This window comes from Eleutherodactylus coqui, chromosome 7 (assembly GCF_035609145.1).
Source record: "Eleutherodactylus coqui strain aEleCoq1 chromosome 7, aEleCoq1.hap1, whole genome shotgun sequence".
NCBI lineage: Eukaryota > Metazoa > Chordata > Amphibia > Anura > Eleutherodactylidae > Eleutherodactylus > Eleutherodactylus coqui.
The window spans coordinates 107,976,861-108,000,026 of NC_089843.1; the positions used below are offsets into that span (position 1 = coordinate 107,976,861).

Below are 23,166 nucleotides of genomic sequence, written 5' to 3' on the forward strand. Positions count from 1 at the left end.
TCAGTACCAAATGGATTGCAACTACAGAAGCCTCATCTACAATACATGACTGTAACAGAATGTAAGGCTCTGAGCGACTTCTCATGGCTAGACAACTGGGTCAGAGCATCTCCAAAATGGAAAGTTGTGTGAGATGTTCCCAGTATAGAATGGTTAGCATCTGCTAAAAGTAGTCTATAAAAGGACTTAGGCCCAATTTCCAGCTGGTTTAGAAAGCATAAAATGCCCCTATACTCACCTCCTGCACAACGCCTCCAAGCCAATCTCTTCATTCTCTAGCTTTCTTCTGGGTCTTACGGGGTCAGTAGGGGCACATGGTACATGGCGTGAAACATGATTGGTGCTGGTCTATTGCTGGCCTGAGGTCAGGGATAGGCTAGTGGTAGGTACATATCAGAAAGAAAGGAGCATAATGAACTGTAATCTGGAGCAGCTTGGGGTGCTGTCCAGGAAATGAGTATACAGGTGTTTGTTTTTTTTAAACCATAAGAAAATGGGGCAGATCAAAAGTGGCAGCTTTATCTAATAAAAAAAAAAAGAAAAAACAGAAAAAAATGGGGTTCCTGCGCTGCTTTGCAAGAAACAAAGACCGGTTCTTTTTTCCCTCTCAGAGAATTGCAGCGGTCAGTAATGATTCATATTAAAGACATTTATTTAAACATAGCAAAATAAGGTCAAAAGCCTTATATAAAATGAGTATAATAAATAAATATACTTGCAACGTAAAAAGTACAATGCGACGCGTTTCGACGTACTGGACGTCTTTCTCAAGCATACATCACTACAAAACAAGCCAGGGATAGGCTAGTGGTAGGTACATATCAGAAAGAAAGGAGCATAATGAACTGTAATCTGGAGCAGTTTGGGGTGCTGTCCAGGAAATGAGTATACAGGTGTTTGTTTTTTTTAAACCATAAGAAAATGGGGCAGATCAAAAGTGGCAGCTTTATCTAATAAGGGAGCAGAAAAGGAGACACTATTAGTAATCGGGACAGAAAAGGCAGCATTTTTAATTATGGGGTGAGAAAGTTGGCATTATTGTTTTTGGAGGCAGAAAATGAGAATTTTTAATTATGGGGCAGTAGAGGCAGCATTATTACTGATTTTACTGTGCAGAGGGCACTAAAAGCACCACTTCCTGTGCAAAGCCTAATTACTGTCTATGGCACTATGTAGGGGAATGGAAAATATAGGGAAGGTGATGGAAAAGCAAGGAACCAAAGATTTCTGTGTGCCATAGTTGTGGTTGGGAGGAATCATTGTGACGGTCTAGGCTCGGATAGAGAAAAAAGATAGAGAGAATGGAACCAATCAGATGATACCACCTGTGATCACTGGAGGTAACTGCACTGCAATCGATGTCACTATGTAGAGATGGTAACTGACTATAATTTAGAGTTATATTATTGCTATGAAGCAAGCTCTAGTATTGTGAGGGGATACAAAAAGTTTTGCTTAGTGCAAAAGGGGCATGACCTAAAAATTTGCTACAAGGTTACTGTGTTGCAGGGGGTTTCCATGTACAGGGAAGGGCATAGAGGAGCCTTAATAATTGACTGCTCTGTATCATGGGCAACCTTAATCTGGCTTTGCATATCCAAGTTGTGTAGCTAGTCTTCCTTTAACTTTGAACTTGCAAACTACATTTCTAACTGTATCTCTAGGAACATATAGTACATTTACTATGTTTTTATATTCTATTCATTGTTTGTGCAAGGCAATGTTCTCTTCTCTTAACTTTATGAACCACTCTACTGACATTGCTTGCTAAAAATATGGCTATCAAACGTCATAGTCAGCAAAATGCTAGCCAGTCCACTAGTTTCTGCTTTATCTCAAGCACACCTGATGCAACTAATGAAGCCATTGAGTACTTCTATCAGGTGTGCTTCAGACAACACCTGATTTGCAAATGTGTGCTCTTATGAGGGATTCTGGTCAGAGGGTTGAATAATTATGAGACTGCGGTAGTTATGAAAAGTTGCATTTTTATGCATTTAGAGAAATCCCTTATTAGATTACCTGTGTTAGGCTATTTAAATTATTTTGGTTTAATGTTTTTTTTTTTTGCAAACAACTGAAAGTTTTTTATGTTGGAAAATACACTTAATTTGCAATGGGGGTTGAATAACTTTGATGACAGCTGTGTATATAGTATATACTCAACTTGCCCTAAAGCATAGTGCTAAATAGTCTTTTAGATGCCTGGTTCCTATTGTTAAAGGGACCCGGATAAGATTATAGAATTGTGATACAGTGTTTTCTACTAATGTTTGTGAGTACAGTAACACGGTGGAGTTTTGAGATTTAGTCATTACAAGGCATTATTATGAACCTCTTCTTTCGAGGATCAGTTGCCATACATTTGCAGTGAAGCGGATAACTGCTTAGAAGATTTCATCCACTTGGCAATTACCTTTCAAAGTAATTTTAAACCTTTGAATACTTTATTCTATTGTTGTGCAGTGTTTTCCTTTTTATTACTTTAAATACACAGACTGGACCTCTTTTTAAATGCCATGTAAATAATATATCTTTTTATTTGTATATCGCCAACTTATTCTGCAGCGCATTTAGGTATTTTTTATTTATTACCCCCCACCAAGCTGGGCACTCATTTCACCAACCTCGGAAGGATGGAAGGCTAAATTGACCTCGAGCCGGCTACCTGAACCAAGTGGAGATTGAACTTTCAACCTTCAGGGTGTGAACGTAGGACTTCATTTCTGCTGCCTTAATATTCTGCGCCACAAAAGACTCTATACTAAGTCTTCTGGTGTTACTGTGACAGAGGGCAATGAGGACTTTAAGGACATCTCCTACTCCAAAGGCCCTTTTACACAAGATGATTATCGGTCTCCCGCAGGGTTTTGAATGATAATCGTCCAATGTAACAGCATGCTGAAACTGAATGACTGGACGGGAATCATCCAGTCATTCACTTTTAAGCAGCTTAAGATCCAAACGACACATCATTCGGTGTAAAAAGGAGCCATTCGGTATTGAATGGCTGCTGCTTACAATGAATAGCAAGGGGCGGGGAGAGTGCAGCGTGAGAACTCTCCTCCAACCACCCCGCCACCCTTCTGGCTATGCTGTGAGCGATCCAGCGATACTCGCTCCTGTGCAGAGCGAGCATCACAGGGACGAGTGTCGGGCATTGTTTGCCCAACACTTGTTATGTGTAAAAAGACTCTTAGAGCAAGCTGTTGCGAACAGATCCTGTTCTTCGAGCAGCCTCCTGACTATAGACAGAATCAAAGGACCCATGCTATTTAACTCTTTGATTGCTATGACCTTTTATCGCAGCATGATTAAAAAGGGCTCCCCCACTAATCGGCTTACCAGGTTCTCCGGTGACTTGATCAGAAAGTGGGATACTCCTCTGCACTCAACCCAGGGGACCTAAAAAGGAACTTGGTTTGTTCTGTAAGTCTGCTCTTTGTGCACACTGAGGGTATTTTCAAATATTGAGGAAATGCTACAGATTTTGCAAAGCAGAATTGGCTTCAAAAAATATGCATCTACTGTGGATGGGATTTCAAAAAATCTAATCCACATGCTGCAGAGAATATCCAAAGCGTAAAGTGATCAGACTTTAAATCTACAGCATATCAACTCATTCTACAGAATTTTAGTGTAGATTTCCCCTTTTTAAATCAAAATCTGTATCAAAATCCACATGTTACATGGAAAACTGACTCAAAATCCACTGTGGATTTTCTACTGTAAAAATTCCACTATGTATGAATGTAGCCTAAGTGTTGCCCCAACAGCATTCTGTGACATAGCAACACAGAACATAATGTATGAGCACATAGGAGTATGCTAATACATTATGAGTTTAAATCAAAGTTGTAAAGTAGTTCACCGTAGCAGAGGAATCAAGTATTAATTCAAAGTATGCCTTCACTGCACTGACTCCTAAAACTTAACATTTATTTCATTCATTTGAAAAATTAGAAGGCTACAATGACGAACAAAACATAAATCTTCACACAAAGAATCACCACCCCTGTTCTAAATCCTAATCGACTTGTACTTTCCAAGGGTGGGAATATAGATTGTGTGCTCCCTCTCCCTTAGGAAGTATATGGGCACCCGAGCAATCATATGGGTGACTCCAGTAAGGATTCTGAGTAGTCCTCATCCGACCCAGACTAAGCCAAGTGGCGGTATTTGTTAATTCAGCCAATTAGGCATTTGTTAAACTGCCAATTAGGCAAAAATGATTACAAAGACTATTGGAGCTATATTTACCATTCTGACATATAGTCAGACAGCGATTCAATTAAATGTTATTTCATTCTATGCGTTTCTGCTGGTCGCCCGACTCATCAAGAACTTTCATGAACCATCATGCCTTGCATAGCATAAAGCCACTGTTAGACTCAAAATAGTTACTTTGAAAACAAAATTCCAGTGGTCAAGAGTACCAACTGGAAAATGCAATGAAAAATATAGTTTTGGAATTCAATAACTCCCTATTATGGTAACTCCTGTCTCAGGTCTAATCAAGGCTACCTCTAATGGAAGCAATGCCCTTTCTTGTAAATATAAGAATCCTAGATTCAAAGTCCAGAACTAGAGGAAAATCCATCTAATATGCAGGGAACCTGAGAAATTGCCCTCATCCCCACTGTTGCTAAGGTATACTATACTATACTATAGCAAAACAGCCAGGAGATTATTGTGAGGTGCACCAAAATAATAAACAGGAAAACCAGCAAAGCCTCCAGCCTTGAAGGTAGACTGGAGGCATAAGTTGTAAAGTAGTAATCCCTTAAAAAAACTAAAAAGATATGCAATAAAAACATTGAAAAAAGTCTGCAAAAAATATATAAAAAGTGATTTTGTATAAATATTTAAGTGTAAATACATTACATACAAACAAAAATCCTCTACTCATTGGCATCCACGCAACCATTTTAACCTGAAGAGTAATTTAACAAGTTATTCAGTGTGAGGCACGAATAGTGTAAAAAAAGAAGCAAAAAAGTGCCCAAACATCTCTCTTAACATTCCTACAGTATGCATGTGAAATGATTATTTTGTTTAGCTGTATATCACTTTCATAAGTTAACATTAACCCTTTCCAATCCCTTTATTTTTTCTCATCCATTCTCCCCAGCTCCAAATAAATTGGAGCTGGGGAGAATGGATGAGAAAAAATAAACTTTCCCTTCACCCTCCTGAACTGACAGAGTTCAGGAGGGTGCAGGTGCTCATTGCTCTGTGGGGGGAATGCAGAAGTAATACTTTCGCATTCTCCTTTCTGCCTCCCGACTTGGTGATCATGTGACCGCTGGGGTCAGGTGGCACCCAGCGGTCCCATGATCACCGGGCTGGGAGGCAGAAGGGAGAATGCAGAAGTATTACTTCCGCATTTCCCCCACGGTGTAGGCTCCCGGCTCGGCGTTCATATGACCGCTGGGGGTCAGATAACACCGGCGGTCACATGATCGCCGGCTGGAATCTCTCTGCATTACATAGCGCTAATTGAGCGCTATGTAATGTGTAAAGGAGAAAGCAGAAAGGGTTAAAAACCCTTTCTGCCTTCTCCTCAGGGGTCCTTGATGAGGATCAGTGCAGGAGTGCATCTCCACCCGATGTGTCTGATGATCGGGTGCAGATGCACTCTTGCACTGCAGTGTCGGACCTGTCCCACCATCGGAGCTGTGGAGGGAAATGATGATGTCGGGGCAGGCCCGACATTGGATTGGAAAGGGTTAACTATAAAAACATTAAGATTTCATCTATATATAAAGGTGAAAGACCTCACTGACTGACTCACCACTAATTCTTTAACTTCCTGGTTTTGTACAAGCATGAAATTTGGCATGACCATTATTTGGGTTCTATATAGGAAAAGTAAAGGGGTCACAACTTGCTTATTCAATGCTAAGTGCAAAAGTATTGGCACCCCTATGTAATGTACCTAATCTAATTCAATAACTTTCCGGTGTCGTACAAACATGAAATTTGGCATGACCATTCTTTAGGTCCTAAATAGGAAAAGTAAGGGGGTCACAACTTGATTATTCAATGTCAAGTGCAAAAGTATTGGCACCATTATGTAATGTACCTAATCTAAGTCTCTAACCTACCGGTGTCGTTCAAACATGAAATTTGGCATGACTATTCTTTAGGTCCCAAATAAAAAAGGTAAAGGGGTCACAACTTGATTATTCAATTCTATGTGCAAAAGTATTGGCACCCCTATGTAATGTACCTAACCTAATTCTCTAAATTCCCGATGTCATACAAACATAACATTTGGCATGACCATTCTATATATTCTAAATAAAAAAGTCAAGGGGTCACAACTTAAATATTCAATGCTAAGTGCAAAATTAAGTACACCCCTATATAATGTAACTTCCCAGTGTCATACAAGCGTGAAATTTAGCACGATCATTCTTTAGGTCCTAAATAGGAAACGTAAAGGGGTTGCAACTTTATTATTCAATTCTAAGTGCAAAAGTAAGTGACCTCCTATGTAATGTAACTAATGTCACACAGCTGAACCTCACAAACATTAAATTTGACATGTCTATTCTTTACATCCTAAATAAGAAAAGTGAATTGGTCACAAGTTGAATAATCAATTCTAAGCATAAAAAAATCCGCAATACATGAGATAGTTCTTTTCTCAGAAACCTTAATGCCTAAGGAAATGATTTGTATACTGAGAAGAATCTACCTAACATCGACGTGTATATACTGAAGACAATCTAATGTTCCTCTATGTGTATATACTAAAAAGAATCTAAGTCACCTCTGTGTGCATTTACTGAGCAGAAGAAAGCGGTCATGAACTGCAGGCATGGAGCATGGCTTTACGGCTAAGAAGGGGCTGCAACCTCCAGTCTGGGGGTAAATTTAAATAAAAAGGGGTGTTACCTTTAAGGGTAAAAAGTGAGGAGAGTGGGAGGGGTGGCACATTCTGCAGATGGACATCGGTACATGCAGTCTGAGGAAAATCTAATGCTCCTCTATGTGTATATATATTTTATTCCTCGGTTCCTCTGAAGCAACCACGACTTCATAAAATCTTCCGTGTGAACAACACGTAAACACCTGTACCAAATTAACTTGGGTGGAGCCGGGTATATCAGCTAGTATATCATGTGAACAAGTTTTATGTATTGGAGAAAATACATACATATAATATATAAAATCACATGATAAAATAGCTCAGAATCCTTTGATTTACTACATCTTTTGTATTTGCAGTGAATATTTCTAAAACTCAGTAATGAAATATATTACAGCCCCATATAATAGTTATTGGTAGTTACATCCTGTTTTTATTCTCTGATGTAATTGTTTTCTATTCCTGATATTGAATATTTTACTTTTTATTCTGTAACTTCTTAGTGAATTTAGGCGGCTTAAACATTTTTAAAGGTACTTCAGAAAATTAAGTTTTCTATGCTATTTTACCTCAAAAGGGAGTTGAAGTTGTTGCATGACCATTATCGACCTTTGTAGGTCTTCTAAAAAGAAAAAAGAGTTTGTTATTCTTTTCCTATTAGCCTGGGTTCACACAGGGCGGATTTGTTGCTTATTTCCCGCGGTTGGCCGTTGCATATCCGCATTGCGGCCATTCCGTCGCGGTTGCAGTGCAATGCAGTGCGAATGTGTTTGGCCAAAATCCCGTTCTCACAGGGCGTAAAATTTTCCGCAGAGCCGCAGTGCGGATATGCAACTGCGTCGCGGTTTTGAAATATGCAGCATGTCCAATCTTTTGACGGTTCCGCAGCGTTTTTTTTTACATAGGGCCCCATGAACGCAGCTACAACCGCAATGAAAACCGCTATTGCTTGTTTTGCAGCGGTTTTCATTGCGGTTCCGCAGCAGATTGTTCGCATGAAAAAGAGGGGCAATAAAGTTTGTTCCCAGGAAGTGGTTCAGCGGCCATTTTAGCTGCTTGGCGCCATTTCAGCCAGGACTTGATGGAGACTGGAAGCAGGGAGCAGGAGCTCTGCCGGCAGAACCCCCCCCAAAGCGGCACCAGAGCCCCCCACAGCGGCACCACAAGAGCCCTCCACAGTGGCACCAGAGCCCTCCACAGCGGGCGTGACCAGAGGCCTCCACAGCGGGCGGCACCAGAGCCTTCCACAGCGGGCCCAGACCCCCCCACAGCGGCACCAGAGCCCCCCATAGCGGCACAAGAGCCCTCCACAGCGGGCGTGACCAGAGGCCTCCACAGCCGGACCAGGGCCCTCCACAGCGGCACCAGAGCCCTCCACAGCGGGCCCAGAGCCCTCCACAGCGGGCGGCACCAGAGCCCTCCACAGCGGGCGGCACCAGAGCCTTCCACAGCGGGCCCAGACCCCCCCACAGCGGCACCAGAGCCCCCCACAGCGGCACCACAAGAGCCCTCCACAGTGGCACCAGAGCCCTCCACAGCGGGCGTGACCAGAGGCCTCCACAACCGGACCAGGGCCCTCCACAGCGGCACCAGAGCCCTCCACAGCGGGCCCAGAGCCCTCCACAGCGGGCAGCACCACAGCCCTCCACAGCGGGCCCAGACCCCCCCACAGCGGCACCAGAGCCCCCCACAGCGGCACCACAAGAGCCCTCCACAGTGGCACCAGAGCCCTCCACAGCGGGCGTGACCAGAGGCCTCCACAGCCGGACCAGGGCCCTCCACAGCGGCACCAGAGCCCTCCACAGCGGGCAACACCACAGCCCTCCACAGGGGGCCCAGAGCCCTCCACATCGGGCGGCACATCGGATAACGAAGGTAATGCACTACTTAGCCTATCATTGCTCTTTTGCGTCCTTTCTCTTTTGCATTGCAATGCATTTTTCCCGCCTTTTTCCTCCCTTGCTTTGCTGCACAATTTATGGCCTTTTCATCTTTTGCATTGCAATGCATTTTTCCCGCCTTTTTCCTCCCTTGCTTTGCTGCACAATTTATGGCCTTTTCATCTTTTGCATTGCAATGCATTTTTCCCGCCTTTTTCCTCCCTTGCTTTGCTGCACAATTTATGGCCTTTTCATCTTTTGCATTGCAATGCATTTTTCCCGCATTTTTCCTCCCTTGCTTTGCTGCACAATTTATGGCCTTTTCATCTTTTGCATTGCAATGCATTTTTCCCGCCTTTTTCCTCCCTTGCTTCTTTCCCCTTCGGCATCTGACGCGAAGATGTGAGCCTCGTTGTTATTTTGTGCAAATTGAAATTCTGCGCCACTGGGCACTAATGTTGTGTATGTAATGAAATGCAACCATTCTCTGTTTACTCACAGGACGAAAAAGATTTTCGGTTGTCGCAAAGGATATATCGGGAGTATGGCGTGGTACCAGCGAATGGGTATAAACGTTGCCAGGATGATAACATTGGTGAGTGTAGTGTGCGCTGACACAACCATATCCACCCACTTGGAATGCTATTCAACTTTTTTTCTTCTTTCTTCCCCCCCCTTCAGGTTGAAAGTAGGCCTGAGATATGGGACCCAGCCGAGACGGGCTACAGCGACCGAGATTTAAAGGCAGACGCCTGGCTATCGGTATGCACTGGCATGTATCCCGATTGGGACTCCGGAACTGCTGCCCTCCACAGTGAAATACGTAAGTTTACACTCCTGAAACTGCTTTGTTGTTTCTTCCTTGGATGTACTCAGAACTGTACTGCATCTAACAACACTCTTTATTGCAGGTGTCGGTGGTACTGCTTGTACCCTGTTTAATTGTCCTTTTTCATTATTTGCAGTTAAAGATGTCAAGAATCGTTGGCGGTCGGTTCGGGACCGTTACAAGAAGCATGAAAAAGATTGTGAAAAAAGTGGCATGTCGCCTTCACAAAAGAAATGTCCATACCAGGAGCAACTGCGCTTCCTCCGAACTAGTCGAGTGTTGCGCGCGTAAGTGCAAATAACTCTCCTAGCTCGGGTTCGATGTGGTGTCATTTTGAGGTTCTAGGTCTCTAATGTTACTCTTGTTTCGCCAACAGATCCAGCGGGAACATTGGGGCCGCGCCTCCCACGGACACCACCGCTTCACCTGACAAAGATGGGCCGGGACAGGAGCCGTGTGACGATGAGTCCAGAGAAGGTACCCCAGCCTTGGAGGACAGCCAGCGTAGCACGCCCGATTTGAACCCCACTTCTGTTTCTCCAGAAGTGGGGGAACAAATTGTGTCGTGTGGCAATACTACTGCCCCTGCCAGCAGAGCATGTGTTAGCAGGGTGGTGACTTCCGCGCGGGCCAGCCGCAGCGTTGCAGCTGGCCCGCGTCGGAAGAATAGCAAGGCAGATGCCACCCAAGAGGCGCTGTCTTTATTACGCCGTTCTGAGACGGCCGACCAGTGGGACACAATGGGTACAGCCATTGCGTCCCGCCTTCGTGAACTCAGCTCAGAGCGGCAGTGGACAATTCCGCCAGTTCTGTACACAGTGCTAGAGATTTTCGGATCGCCAAGAGCCATTGCCGATAGCACTGCCATTATTGTGGCAATGAAAAATGCAGCCTTTCCTGTTCAACACTCAAACCGCATGCTGCCTGCACCCCAATCTTTCCCTGATCAACCGCCCAGGGTTTCTAGGACACCGGTATACCCCATGCACCATGGCTCTCCTGACACTGGCTACGGCGACACTGCCTCAGGCGGTTCCCCATCACAAGCGTCATTTCTATCACTCATGAATAGCCCTCTGCAACAGACATCGCAACAGTCCACCTCACGACTGTGCACGCCACCAAATGCATCTCAATGCATTATAGGAGAAAACTCTTTTACTTATACGACATTGGAGTAATCGCAAACGTTGAGTTTGGGATAACTGCAATGTCCTACAGCAAACCATCGGAAAGTACAGGTTCCGTGGTGCTGTTGCCGTGTCTGCCAATGCACGGATTATGCTGGTGTCCCAGAAATCCAACGGATGGTCATGGGAACGATTGGGGTTGCAAACATCGCTCACTCCCAGCTAAGATGTGCTCTGCGGCAAAAGAGGCAAGGCGCACTAATTCCATTACGGCAGTGGCACGCACGTAAATTTCTTTGCGGCCTGTGCTACTGTACGAGAAGGACTGCCTTTTTTTTTGTTTTCAATTTAACGCTGCCTTACTGTCCTCCAAGGTTGGGGTACATCACTTCTCTTGACTCATAGTCCTTTCTTTCCCTATATTTATTTTCATGTCTGTCTGTTTCCATGCTCGCTCTATGTTTGTAACAGGAGTTCGAGCATGGAAAAAAAAAATGGTGATGACAACAGGGCCATTCTGCGTGCCTGTTGCCATCATCATTTTCGCTTGCGGCATGACCGGCAAGTGTGGCCAGAGCTATACTGCTTGTGGATTGGCCAGTGAAGGAGAAAGTTAGTTGTATTCAAGTAGTGGTAATTGGTATGTGCGCTGAAAAAAAGTAGACGGCTCAACTAAAAGATATGTTTATTTTGCACAAAATAAAAAACCATCATTGTCTAACCAATTCCGTTTCTTTACAATGCAGATTATATGTTTTGTGCGCCAGAAAAATTTGGAGAACAATCTTTTTTGTGAAATATTAAAACATTTTATTATGAAAACTGTTTAACACAATTTTATTGAAGTTTTTAAATTAAAGGTGGAGGAGTGTCCTTTTGTGCCTTCAATAAAATACGTATTTCTCTACGCAGTTTGGTTTCCGCTTCCTTCTGGGGCTGGGCGCCGGGGGAGGGTCACACTGCAGTTAGGGCTGCACACCACCGACACAGGAGAACTGCCATGGCACGGTGCCTTCGTGACTAAGGAAATAGTCAGTGAAGAGTTCGCGTACCTGCACTGCAGTAGCAGGCGTCCTACCTCCCCCCCAGTTGATGACCGTGTCAAAGGCAGGATCAAGTTCTTCGACATCTACCTCTGGGCGATAGTCCCGGAGGTAGTTGTGAAGAACACAACATGCCTTGACAAGGTCATCAACTGTGTTAGGGTCTACTAACAGTGTAGTCCCTAGAACTCTCCACTGACTCACCATAATCCCGAAGGCACACTCAACCACACGACGTGCCCGGCTCAGCCTATAATTAAAAATCCTTTTCCGGGCATTCAGTCCTCTCCGCGGGTATGGGCGCAACAGGTTTGGCATCAACGGGAAAGCCTCATCCGATACCATCACAAAGGGGACTGGATGTGTGGTTCCCGGGAAAGGTTGTGGGGCTGGGAGCGTGACGCCATCTCGGAGAATTTGCATCCCAATCTGTGATGTTCGCAGCACCTGAGAATCCCCAGTGCTGCCATAGGCGCCGACGTCGATGCAAACAAATTTGCTATGTGCATCAGCCACGGCCATCAGGACAATTGAAAAAAATTTTTTGTAATTGAAGAATTTGGAGCCTGAGTGGGCTGGCTGAAGCACACGCACATGTTTGCCGTCGACGGCGCCTATGCAGTTAGGAAATTTGGCAACATCTTGAAAGCCTGCTGCAACACGTTGCCAAGTGTCCTCGGTAGGTGAAGGCATCACGATGGGCTGCAACTTCTGCCAGATGGCGCTGCATGTGCACCTCACAATTTCGGTGATGGTTGATTTACCAACACGAAATTGGAGATGCAGGGATGCATAGCTCTCTCCTGTGGCCAAGAAGCTGAAAAGAAGCAGAGAAGAGAAAAAAAAATTAGTACACAATGAAGACTTGCATTACATCAACACTTCTATGTATGCAGTATTCAGATATTGTTCTCAACACGAAATAGATCGGAGAACGCAGAAGAATTCGTGTGAAGGAAATAAGATTTGCAATTGAAAGGTATACATGGGATGTGGGGGGGGGGGGGGCCGTGAAATTCTCACTATCCATTCCACACATGGTTCAGATTTCCATTCTCCCCATCCCAAACAAAAGGGGAGGGAGAATGAGAAAATGAAAACATGTTCCTGCTACACTCAGAAAGGTAACTTGGTCCCGTTCACTGCCGGTGCACAACAAAGGTTGCCCAAGTTTGCTGGTCTGGTAAGTTCAACAATGTAGCTTCTGACAATGTCAATGAAGTCAACCAGCCACAAGATGATGCTGTTCTAATGCCACGCACGGGCAAATAAAGACCCACCCGTCCCGGTGAGATCGGGGTAGCCGTGCAGGTGTCATGATGGGCGTGGTGCTAATAACAGGGGTGCTTGATAGCCCAGCTGTGAAAAAGCAGTGTGACGTAATGCTATAGCATTACGTCCTACTACCGGAGCAATCAGTGCATAAAAAAAGGTACCGCGCAAAAATCACAGAACCAAAAAAAAAAAAGGAAAAACAAAAAAAAAAAAATAACTACAGTGACACAATAACAAATGTAACTTACCGAAGGGTGATGAGCAGCCTTTCTTCTGCAGTGATCGCCTTCCTCATCTGCGTGTCCTGGTAGGTCAGATCCCAGCGCACCAGCTCCAGAAGGCGGTCAAAGGCCTCCAGAGGCAGGCGACAAAATGAGATGAACTTCTCAGGATGGCTGCAGAGAGAAAGAGAAAGGGAGAGCGGGCTAAAATTAATAACAATTCAGAGTGCAACATCAAACCTATTCCCATGCAACACTTCACTTACTTTTTAAGATCGTGGTAGAGGCTCGCAAAATGGCCCTTCGTCCCCCTCTCGGTTAGTAGGGGATGAACCCAGAAACGTCTCTGACGCCGGGAAGCACGATCAGTCTGAAGAAGAATAAGCACATGAATTTTTAAAGCACATTAACATGAATTAAAGCACATGAATTTAAAGCACATGACTGCAATTACACTCTAGTCCGCAGTGCATAAACAAACAACAAGGAAACTAAGCACACAATGACCACAAATCGCTCATCTTTTCAGATTGTTCTCTATCCATCATAAGCACAAATGTAATCAGTCTGCGTCGGTATGCGCGGCTCAGACGGACTGTTGCTCGGTCCATGTCTGCAGAGAAAATGGCCACAAATACAAAGCTCTTCCTACCCTATGCAGAAATGGGTGGGATCGATGACCTCACAGGAAACAGTTTTTTTAAGAATCTGCACCTAGTAAAATACGCAGGCAAATCTGCAAGAAAAACCGCGCCTCTCCAAAAATAACCGCTGCGGTTTTTTCCGCAACAAAGGGCCTGCGGATTTACCGGCGGCAGAACCGCAGATAAATACGCGGTCAAAAACGCGTCTTAATTGGGCATTGCATGCGGATTTGCCGCAGAAACGGAAAGGTTGCGGCAAATCCGCAGCGGCAAAACCGCGACCTTTCAGCAACAAATCCGCCCTGTGTGAATCCGGCCTTAAAACGGATTATTATGTGTATGTTAATCTTCAAAATAAACGATTTTTACTACCGGCTAGGAATTATTTTAGTTCATCACTAGAGATGAGCGAACGTACTCGTCCGAGCTTGATACTCGTTCGAGTATTAGCGTGTTCGAGATGCTCGTTACTCGTAACAAGTACCACGCGATGTTCGGGTTACTTTCACTTTCATCTCTGAGACGTTAGCGCGCTTTTCTGGCCAATAGAAAGACATAGAAGGCATTACAACTTCCCCCTGCGACGTTCAAGCCCTATACCACCCCCCTGCAGTGAGTGGCTGGTGAGATCAGGTGTCACCCGAGTATATAAATCGGCCCCTCCCGCGGCTCGCCTCAGATGCATTCTGACATAGTTCAGGGAAAGTGCTGTCTTGCTGGAGTTGCTATAGGGAGAGTGTTAGGAGTTATTTTAGGCTTCAAGAACCCCAACAGTCCTTCTTAGGGCCACATCTAACCGTGTGCAGTAGTGTGGAGGCTGCTTTTTGCAGTGTTGCACTTTTTTTTTTTTTTTGTATATCGGCCGTGCAGAGCATTGCGTCCTGCAGTAATTTTACATTGTCCAGGGCCAGTAGTGGTGAGGCAGGGACAGAAGACATATTTAGTGTATATAGGCAGTGGGCCTTTCCAAAAACATTTTGGAAAAAAAATCTATTTGGGCTGCCTGTGACCATCCTCAGTGTACTGGGTCTCTGCTGGGGGTAGTTGTCCTAATTCATATGCAGCCAGCTAAGCTGTTACAGCAGGCTTGCGCAAAATTATTTCCTGGCTCTGCTGTGCGTTCCGTAAGCGAAGTCAGCCTCCAACCACAGGCCAATAAGCGGCACATTTAATTACAGCGTTCTGTTTCTGCACTACTGGTAATACAGCATGCTGAGGGGTAGGGGTAGGCCTAGAGGACGTGGATGCGGGCGAGGACGCGGAGGCCCAAGTCAGGGTGTGGGCACAGGCCGAGCCAGTGTGGTGGCCAGGGGTAGAGGCAGGGCCAGACCGAATAATCCACCAACTGTTTCCCAAAGCGCCCCCTCGCGCCATGCCACCCTGCAGAGGCCAAGGTGCTCTAAGTCTAAGGTGTGGCAGTTTTTCACAGAGACGCCTGACGACCGACGAACAGTAGTGTGCAACCTTTGTCGCACCAAGATCAGCTGGGGAGCCACCACCACCAGCATGCGCAGGCATATGATGGCCAAGCACCCCACAAGGTAGGACAAAGGCCGTTCACCGCCTCCGGTTTGCACCACTGCCTCTCCTCCTGTGCCCCAACCTGCCACTGAGATCCAACCCCCCACTGAGGACACAGGCATGAGTGCCTACCGGCCTGCACCCACACCCTCACCTCCGCTGTCCTCGGCCCCATCCAGCAATGTCTCTCAGCGCAGCGTCCAGACGTCGCTAGTGCAACTGTTTGAGCGCAAGTACGCCGCCACGCACCCGCACGCTCAAGCGTTAAACGTGCACATAGCCAGATTGATCAGCCTGGAGATGCTGCCGTATAGGCTTGTGGAAACGGAGGCTTTCAAAAGCATGATGGCGGCCCCGCGCTACTCGGTTCCCAGTCGCCACTACTTTTCCCGATGTGCCGTCCCAGCCCTGCACGACCACGTCTCCCGCAACATTGTACGCGCCCTCACTAACGCGGTTACTGCCAAGGTCCACTTAACAACGGACACGTGGACAAGCACAGGCGGGCAGGGCCACTATATCTCCCTGATGGCACATTGGGTGAATTTAGTGGAGGCTGGGACAGAGTCAGAGCCTGGGACCGCTCACGACCTACCCACCCCCAGAATTGCGGGCCCCAGCTCGGTGCTGGTATCTGCGGCGGTGTATGCTTCCTCCACTAAACCACCCTTCTCCTCCTCCTCCTCCTCCTCCGCAACCTCTGTCTCGCAATCAAGATGTGTCAGCAGCAGCACGTCGCCAGCAGTCGGTGTCGTGCGGCGTGGCAGCACAGCGGTGGGAAAGCGTCAGCAGGCCGTGCTGAAACTACTCAGCTTAGGAGAGAAGAGGCACACGGCCCACGAACTGCTGCAGGGTCTGACAGAGCAGACCGACTGCTGACTTTCGCCGCTGACCCTCCAACCGGGCATGGTCGTGTGTGACAACGGCCGTAACCTGGTGGCGGCTCTGCAGTTTGGCAGCCTCACGCACGTGCCATTCCTGGCCCATGTCTTTAATTTGGTGGTTCAGCGCTTTCTGAAAAGCTACCCACACTTGTCATACCTGCTCGGAAAGGTGCGCCGGGTCAGCGCACATTTCCGCAAGTCCAAGATGGACGCTGCCACCCTGCGGACCCTGCAACATCGGTTTAATCTGCCAGTGCACCGACTGCTGTGCGACGTGCCCACACGGTGGAACTCTACGCTCCACATGTTGGCCAGACTCTATGAGCAGCGTAGAGCTATAGTGGAATACCAACTCCAACATGGGCGGCGCAGTGGGAGTCAGCCTCCTCAATTCTTTACAGAAGAGTGGGCCTGGTTGGCAGCCATCTGCCAGGTCCTTGGAAACTTTGCGAAGTCTACCCAGATGGTGAGCGGGGATGCTGCAATCATTAGCGTCACCATTCCTCTGCTATGCCTCTTGAGAAGTTCCCTGCAAAGCATAAAGGCAGACGCTTTGCACTCGGAAACGGAGGTGGGGGAAGACAGTATGTCGCTGGATAGTCAGAGCACCCTCATGTCTATATCTCAGCGCGTTGAGGAGGAGGGGGAGGAGCATGAGGAGGAGGGGGAAGAGACAGCTTGGCCCACTGCTGAGGGTACCCATGCTGCTTGACTGTCATCCTTTCAGCGTGTATGGCCGGAGGAGGAGGAGGAGGAGGAGTATCCTGAAAGTGATCTTCCTAGTGAGGACAGCCATGTGTTGCGTACAGGTACCCTGGCACACATGGCTGACTTCATGTTAGGATGCCTTTCTCAAGACCCTCGCGTTACACGCATTCTGGCCACTATGGATTACTGGGTGTACACACTGCTCGACCCACAGTATAAGGAGAACCTTTCCACTCTCATACCCGAAGAGGAAAGGGGTTCGAGAATGATGCTATACCACAGGACCCTGGCGGACAAACTGATGGTAAAATTCCCATCCGACAGCGCTAGTGGCAGAAGGTGCAGTTCCGAAGGCCAGGTAGCAGGGGAGGTGCAGAGATCAGGCAGCATGTACAGCGCAGGCAGGGGAACATTCTCCAAGGCCTTTGCCAGCTTTATGGCTCCCCAGCAAGACTGTGTCACCGCTCCCCAGTCAAGGCTGAGTTGGCGGGAGCACTGTAAAAGGATGGTGAGGGAGTACGTAGCCGATCGCACGACCGTCCTCGGTGACGCCTCTGCCCCCTACAACTACTGGGTTTCGAAGCTGCAATATATAATAAAAAAACTATATCAGGACAGCGCCCACAAGGGAGTTTCAATAGATATAGCCCGAGGGGCTAGAAAAAAATGTATGGATGGACTTACCCGGTGTTTAGCAGGACCCTGCAAAGGGACCCACTAACACCCCTTATCCACGTTAGCTTCAAAAAAATGAACTACAGATGTAATTTTCTCCCGGAGATCCTTTTCATCCTGTCAGGCTAGTGACTAGGAGAGCCAGCAGTGTCCATAAACCGCATCCTTGCAGGGATCCGTGCACAAAGTAAAATGTAAACAGGAAAAAAGGGGGGCACCGCGCTCCTTAAGGAAAATATCCTCCGGTATCCACAATCGATATAACAAACGTTTATTCTAATTATTGCTAATTTTCCTTGATTTCTTGAAATGGTAACAACATCAAATCCGACCCTTCTGTGTCCCTGCCTGACTTCCTCTGTATGAAAGCCATCAACAGGAACTCCGGATGAGATCAGCACTTCAGGAAATTAAAGTTGTCTTTCCAATCCGTCCCTCTTATCTGCTCCAGTTTCGAAGCTGGACACTTGGCCTGAACTCGCGCTGTATGCCCTGGAGGTGCTTGCTTGTCCTGCGGCTAGCGTCTTGTCAGAGAGTGTGTTTAGCGCGGCTGGGGGAATCATCACGGATAAGTGTACCCGCCTGTCAACCGACAGTGCCGACAGGTTTACACTCATCAAGATGAACAAAGCCTGGATTTCCCCAGACTTCTCTTCTCCACCAGCGGACAGCAGCGATACCTAAGCAATACGTAGGCTGCACCCACGGATGGAAGCATCGTTCTCTATCACCATCAAAAACGGTGACCTTTTTGCTTCATCAATCTGTGTATTCTACTCACTCCTGCTCCTCCTCCTGAAACCTGACGTAATCACGCCGAACGGGCAATTTTTCTTAGGCCCACAAGGCTCAGTCATATAATTTTTGTAAACAATTTTTATACGTTTCAATGCTCATTAAAGCGTTGAAACTTGTACCTGAACCAATTTTTATTTTAACTGGGCTGCCTCCAGGCCTAGTTACCAATTAAGCCACATTAACCAAAGCGATTAATGGGTTTCACCTGCCCTCTTGGTTGGGCATGGGCAATTTTTCTGAGGTACATTAGTACTGTTGGTACACCAATTTTTTTGGGCCCTCGCCTACAGTGTAATCCAATTAATTTTTTGCCCACCTGCATTAAAGCTGACGTTACATCAGCTGTGCTGGGCACTGCAATGGGATATATTTATGTACCGCCAGTGGCTTCCTGGGACCCACCCATGCTGTCGGTCCACATGGACTTCCCATTAGGGAGATGTACGTGCCTGTGTATACTTATAAAAAACTCAAGCCTGACTGGGGCATGCAGTTTGGGCCGAAGCCCACCTGCATTTAATCTGACGTTAGCTCTGCTGTCCAGGGCACTGCAATGGGATACATTTATGTACAGCGGGTGGGTTCCAGGGAGCCACCCATGCTGTGGGTGCACACGGAATTCCCATTGCGGAGTTGTACCTGCCTGTGACTATTTATAAAAAAACGCAGTCTGACTGGGGCATGCAGACACCTTGACAGAATGAATAGTGTGTGGCACATAGGTTCCCCATTGCTATGCCCACGTGTGCAGCTCCTGATGGCGGTGGCACAGGATTATATTTCTCATTGCTTCTGTACAGCATTGTGGGCTATCGTCCTGCCCCTTTTAAAGAGGGTCGCTGCCTAGCCGTGCCAACCCTCTGCAGTGTGTGCCTGCGGTTCCTCCTCATGGCAGACGCACTTATAAATAGACATGAGTGTGGCGTGGCATGAGGGCAGCTGAAGGCTGCGCAGGGACACTTTGGTGTGTGCTGTGGACACTGGGTCGTGCGGGGGCGGGGGGGGGGGGGGGTTGGGCAGCATGTAACCCAGGAGAAGTGGCAGCGGAGTGTCATGCAGGCAGTGATTGTGTTTTGTTGGAGGTAGTGTGGTGCTTAGCTAAGGTATGCATTGCTAATGAGGGCTTTTCAGAGGTAAAAATTGTTGGGAGGGGGGGACCCACTCTTGCCGCTATTGTGGCTTAATAGTGGGACCTGGAAACTTGAGATGCAGCCCAACATGTAACCCCTCGCCTGCCCTATCCGTTGCTGTGTCGTTCCCATCACTTTCTTGAATTGCCCAGATTTTCACAAATGAAAACCTTAGCGAGCATCGGCGATATACAAAAATGCTCGGGTCGCCCATTGACTTTAATGGGGTTCGTTACTCGAAACGAACCCTCGAGTATCGTGAAAATTTCGTCTCGAGTAACGAGCACCCGAGCATTTTGGTACTCGCTCATCTCTATTCATCACTCTAAGAATGGGCTTCATGGTTTTATTTAAGTCATCTTCAAGAGAAATTTTCTTTCTTCTCCTCCTTGTCTTTATCTTTCTTACCTTTCTTTACCTTTTTCACCTTATGTACTTATTTTCTAAATGTTCTTATGGACAATCTGGACAACCTCGAGTAAACAAAAGATAGGAGGAAAATTTATTAGAGTGTGTTCCAAACAGGATAGATTCAAAACAGCATGACAGATCCATGCCGCTCTAATGGAAACAAGAAAGAAAAACATGTGAAATCGCAACCTTTAAGTATTGCCTTGTAGCCAATGGCTTGAAGGGATGTGTGGCAGCTTAAAAACCAATTTCTTAGGGCCATTAATAAAAATTATAGGTTCTCATTGAACCATGAGTCAGTGGAAGAAGGTTCTTTTCACAGCCAAATCAAAGTTTGAGGAGTCTGACTCCATGATGCAAAAGTTATTTCATCATGGGACAGGTGAGCACACACTTTATGCTCGCATCAGACAATCATGTAGGAGGTTCCATTAAGCTCTCGGGATGTTTCAAAGGTGGTGTAGTTGATGACTGACTAAGAATTGAAGGAATCATGGCCTCCAAGTAATACCCCAACATCAAGGGGCTTGGAGAATGTCAGACGTGTTGCAGCACACGATTGATAAAATGAATACTACTTTTATTATTTTAAAGCATTCACAGCAGTTTTTTATGTAGTGGCTGGACAACCTCTTTAAATTCGGGAAGATCATAATAAATAGAAAAACATATAATTCTTAAATGATTTCTATTACAGCAAAGCACGATATAACTAATACTTAAACAGGATCGAGTACCGAGTGTTTTATAATATTTTAGCACTGGTTTGACCCAGAAATATCAAACAAAACTTTTTTTGTACTTCTTTTCAGGCATACCTCTATCATGACTGCAGATTCCTACTTATAGGACAGTAGTGCCACATTTGGCTGGTTTGTGATTTTGGTGTGGATTTTCACTGTTCTTATTTGTAGAGTTGTGTTCAGATCCTTTGTGATCTAAATAGGAATTATATGGACTAAAAGGTTTAATGAAGACCAATTACTCCTGTCTTGTGACTAACCCACTTTGCTTTGTTCTACAATAAAAGTGTTAAGCATTTTAGATCTTAGGCCATGTTTTCTTTGGATGTGAGTCACTTATTGCACATGTGCCAAGCCTTGTGCTGTCATGAGCTTAGCTGTCAGGGTATGTTTAATGGCCAAAGGAAATCTTAGTCATGATGCATCATGACGTCTGCACTGCACCAGTTTATTATTGCTCAGTGTCTTGGTTACAGCCACAGAATAAAGATGAAAAGAAAGGCAAATGGAAGTGTTAAGAAAGCTGGAAATTATTTAGACATCTTGTATAGTGAGTGCTGAGTGCTCATCCAAGTTACCACTGGGTTCAGTGAATATATCTTTATTTAGTCAATGTCATCATCTTCAGTAATGCTGTACATTTTCAAACATTTATAGGTGATATGTTTAGGACAAACATATTTGAATTAGTAGCACATTTTAAGAAATCTTAAAGCTAAACTGTTCTAAGGAAGTTACACAACTTTATTAGTGTTAAATACACAGGTAATAAGAACATAAGGACACAGAAAATTAGAAAACAGATAACAGATTTAAACCAGGTCATGACATGCTTTAGATTGATTTATGACAGTCATAAGGGGACAAACCCTATGACATACTATATAAATTAATTTTGAGGACAAAGGTTAGGGATTGCCTTGTATTTAATAGAATTTGTTGGGCAATGGGACTGACAAAGGGGAGAGATATTAACTGGACAGCAGAGTTGAAGGTGCATTGGAGAGATGAAAAATTGTCAGATGGGAGGCTACTGGGAAGAGTGTGACAGTAGTCCAAGCAGGAGATGATGAGGATATGGTCTAGCATTTCTGTTGACCCAAGGTTGAGGAAAGAGGAGATTCAAGAAATATTTTTGAAGTGGTGAAGTGGTGATAACAGGAGGTGGGGAGGACTTGCATGTGCAGTTTAAAAGACAAGGTGTACCGTATATACCGGCGTATAAGACGACTTTTGAACCCCGAAAAATCTGCTCTGCAGTCGGGGGTCGTCTTATGCGCCGGTAATACAAAAAAAAAAAAAGTGTAAAAAAAAAAAATTTTATTACTCACCTCCCACGGCGTCCTGTCGCGCTCCGGCAGGATGTCGCTCGCTCCGGCAGGCTGTCGCTCGCTCCTCGTCCCCGGCGCAGCATAGCTTTCTGAATGCGGGGCTTGAAATCCCCGCTTCCAGAAAGCTAATACACACGCCGGCAGCCATGACAGCATTGAATGGCTGTGATTGGCTAAAGCACACGTGGCTTCAGCCAATCACACTATTCAATGACATCATTGAATGGCTGTGATTGGCTGAAGGCGCACGTGTTAGCAATCACACCCATTCAATGATGTCATTGAATAGTGTGATTGGCTGAAGCCACGTGTGCTTTAGCCAATCACAGCCATTCAATGATGTCATGGCTGCCGGCGTGTGTATTAGCTTTCTGGAAGCGGGGATTTCAAGCCCCACATTCAGAAAGCTATGCTGCGCCGGGGACGAGGAGCGAGCGACAGCCTGCCGGAGCGAGCGACATCCTGCCGGAGCGCGACAGAACGCCGTGGGAGGTGAGTAATAAAATTTTTTTTTTTTTCTCCACTGAATACCGGCGTATAAGGTGACAGTTGGGGGGTCGTCTTATACGCCCCGTCGCCTTATACGCCGGTATATACGGTAATTGAACGTTATTCTGAAGCAGCAGACTTATTAATCTTTGGAAAGTGAACCCATTAACTGTAATAGATAGTTCTAGTGTAGGGGGGATGAGATGTGGGAAACATAATAAATTCAGTTTTCTCCATGTTGAATTTTAGAAAGTGAGAGGAGAAGAAGGAGAATATACTATATAGATACTTTGGAATTCTAGATAACAGAGGAATAATGTCTAAGCCAGATAGGTAAATCTGAATGTCATCATCGTAAAGTCGTACTGGAAGTCAAGGACTTCTATCAGCTGTCCAAGGCCAAAAGTGTAACATAGTAACATAGTGTGTTAGACCAAGAAAACGAAATATGTCTATCCAGTTCAGCCTATTTCTTCCCCAATGTTGAGCAAAGAAAGGCAAAACATGAAGAAGAGTAGGGTGTCTCAGGACAGAGCCTTTGTGTACAATAAAAAAGAGAGGGTGAGACAAGGAGTTG

General features: G+C 45.8%; 1 protein-coding gene and 1 long non-coding RNA gene across 2 annotated transcripts; one reads left to right on the plus strand and one right to left on the minus strand.

Annotated features, from left to right (window-relative positions):
• The first annotated feature begins 9,075 nt into the window (after nucleotides 1-9,075).
• Nucleotides 9,076-9,752, plus strand: LOC136573374 (uncharacterized). Its single transcript, XR_010785878.1, has 3 exons — nucleotides 9,076-9,352; nucleotides 9,439-9,580; nucleotides 9,723-9,752. It is a non-coding gene; the product is annotated as an uncharacterized lncRNA (long non-coding RNA).
• Nucleotides 9,753-11,508: 1,756 nt separating this feature from the next.
• Nucleotides 11,509-13,349, minus strand: LOC136573375 (uncharacterized). Its single transcript, XM_066574671.1, has 2 exons — nucleotides 13,283-13,349; nucleotides 11,509-12,576 (listed from the first exon to the last, which is right to left on the minus strand). The coding sequence occupies exons 1-2, from the start codon at nucleotides 13,327-13,329 to the stop codon at nucleotides 11,682-11,684; spliced, it is 942 nt and encodes a 313-aa protein (XP_066430768.1). The 5' UTR covers nucleotides 13,330-13,349; the 3' UTR covers nucleotides 11,509-11,681.
• Between the last annotated feature and the right edge of the window lie 9,817 nt (nucleotides 13,350-23,166).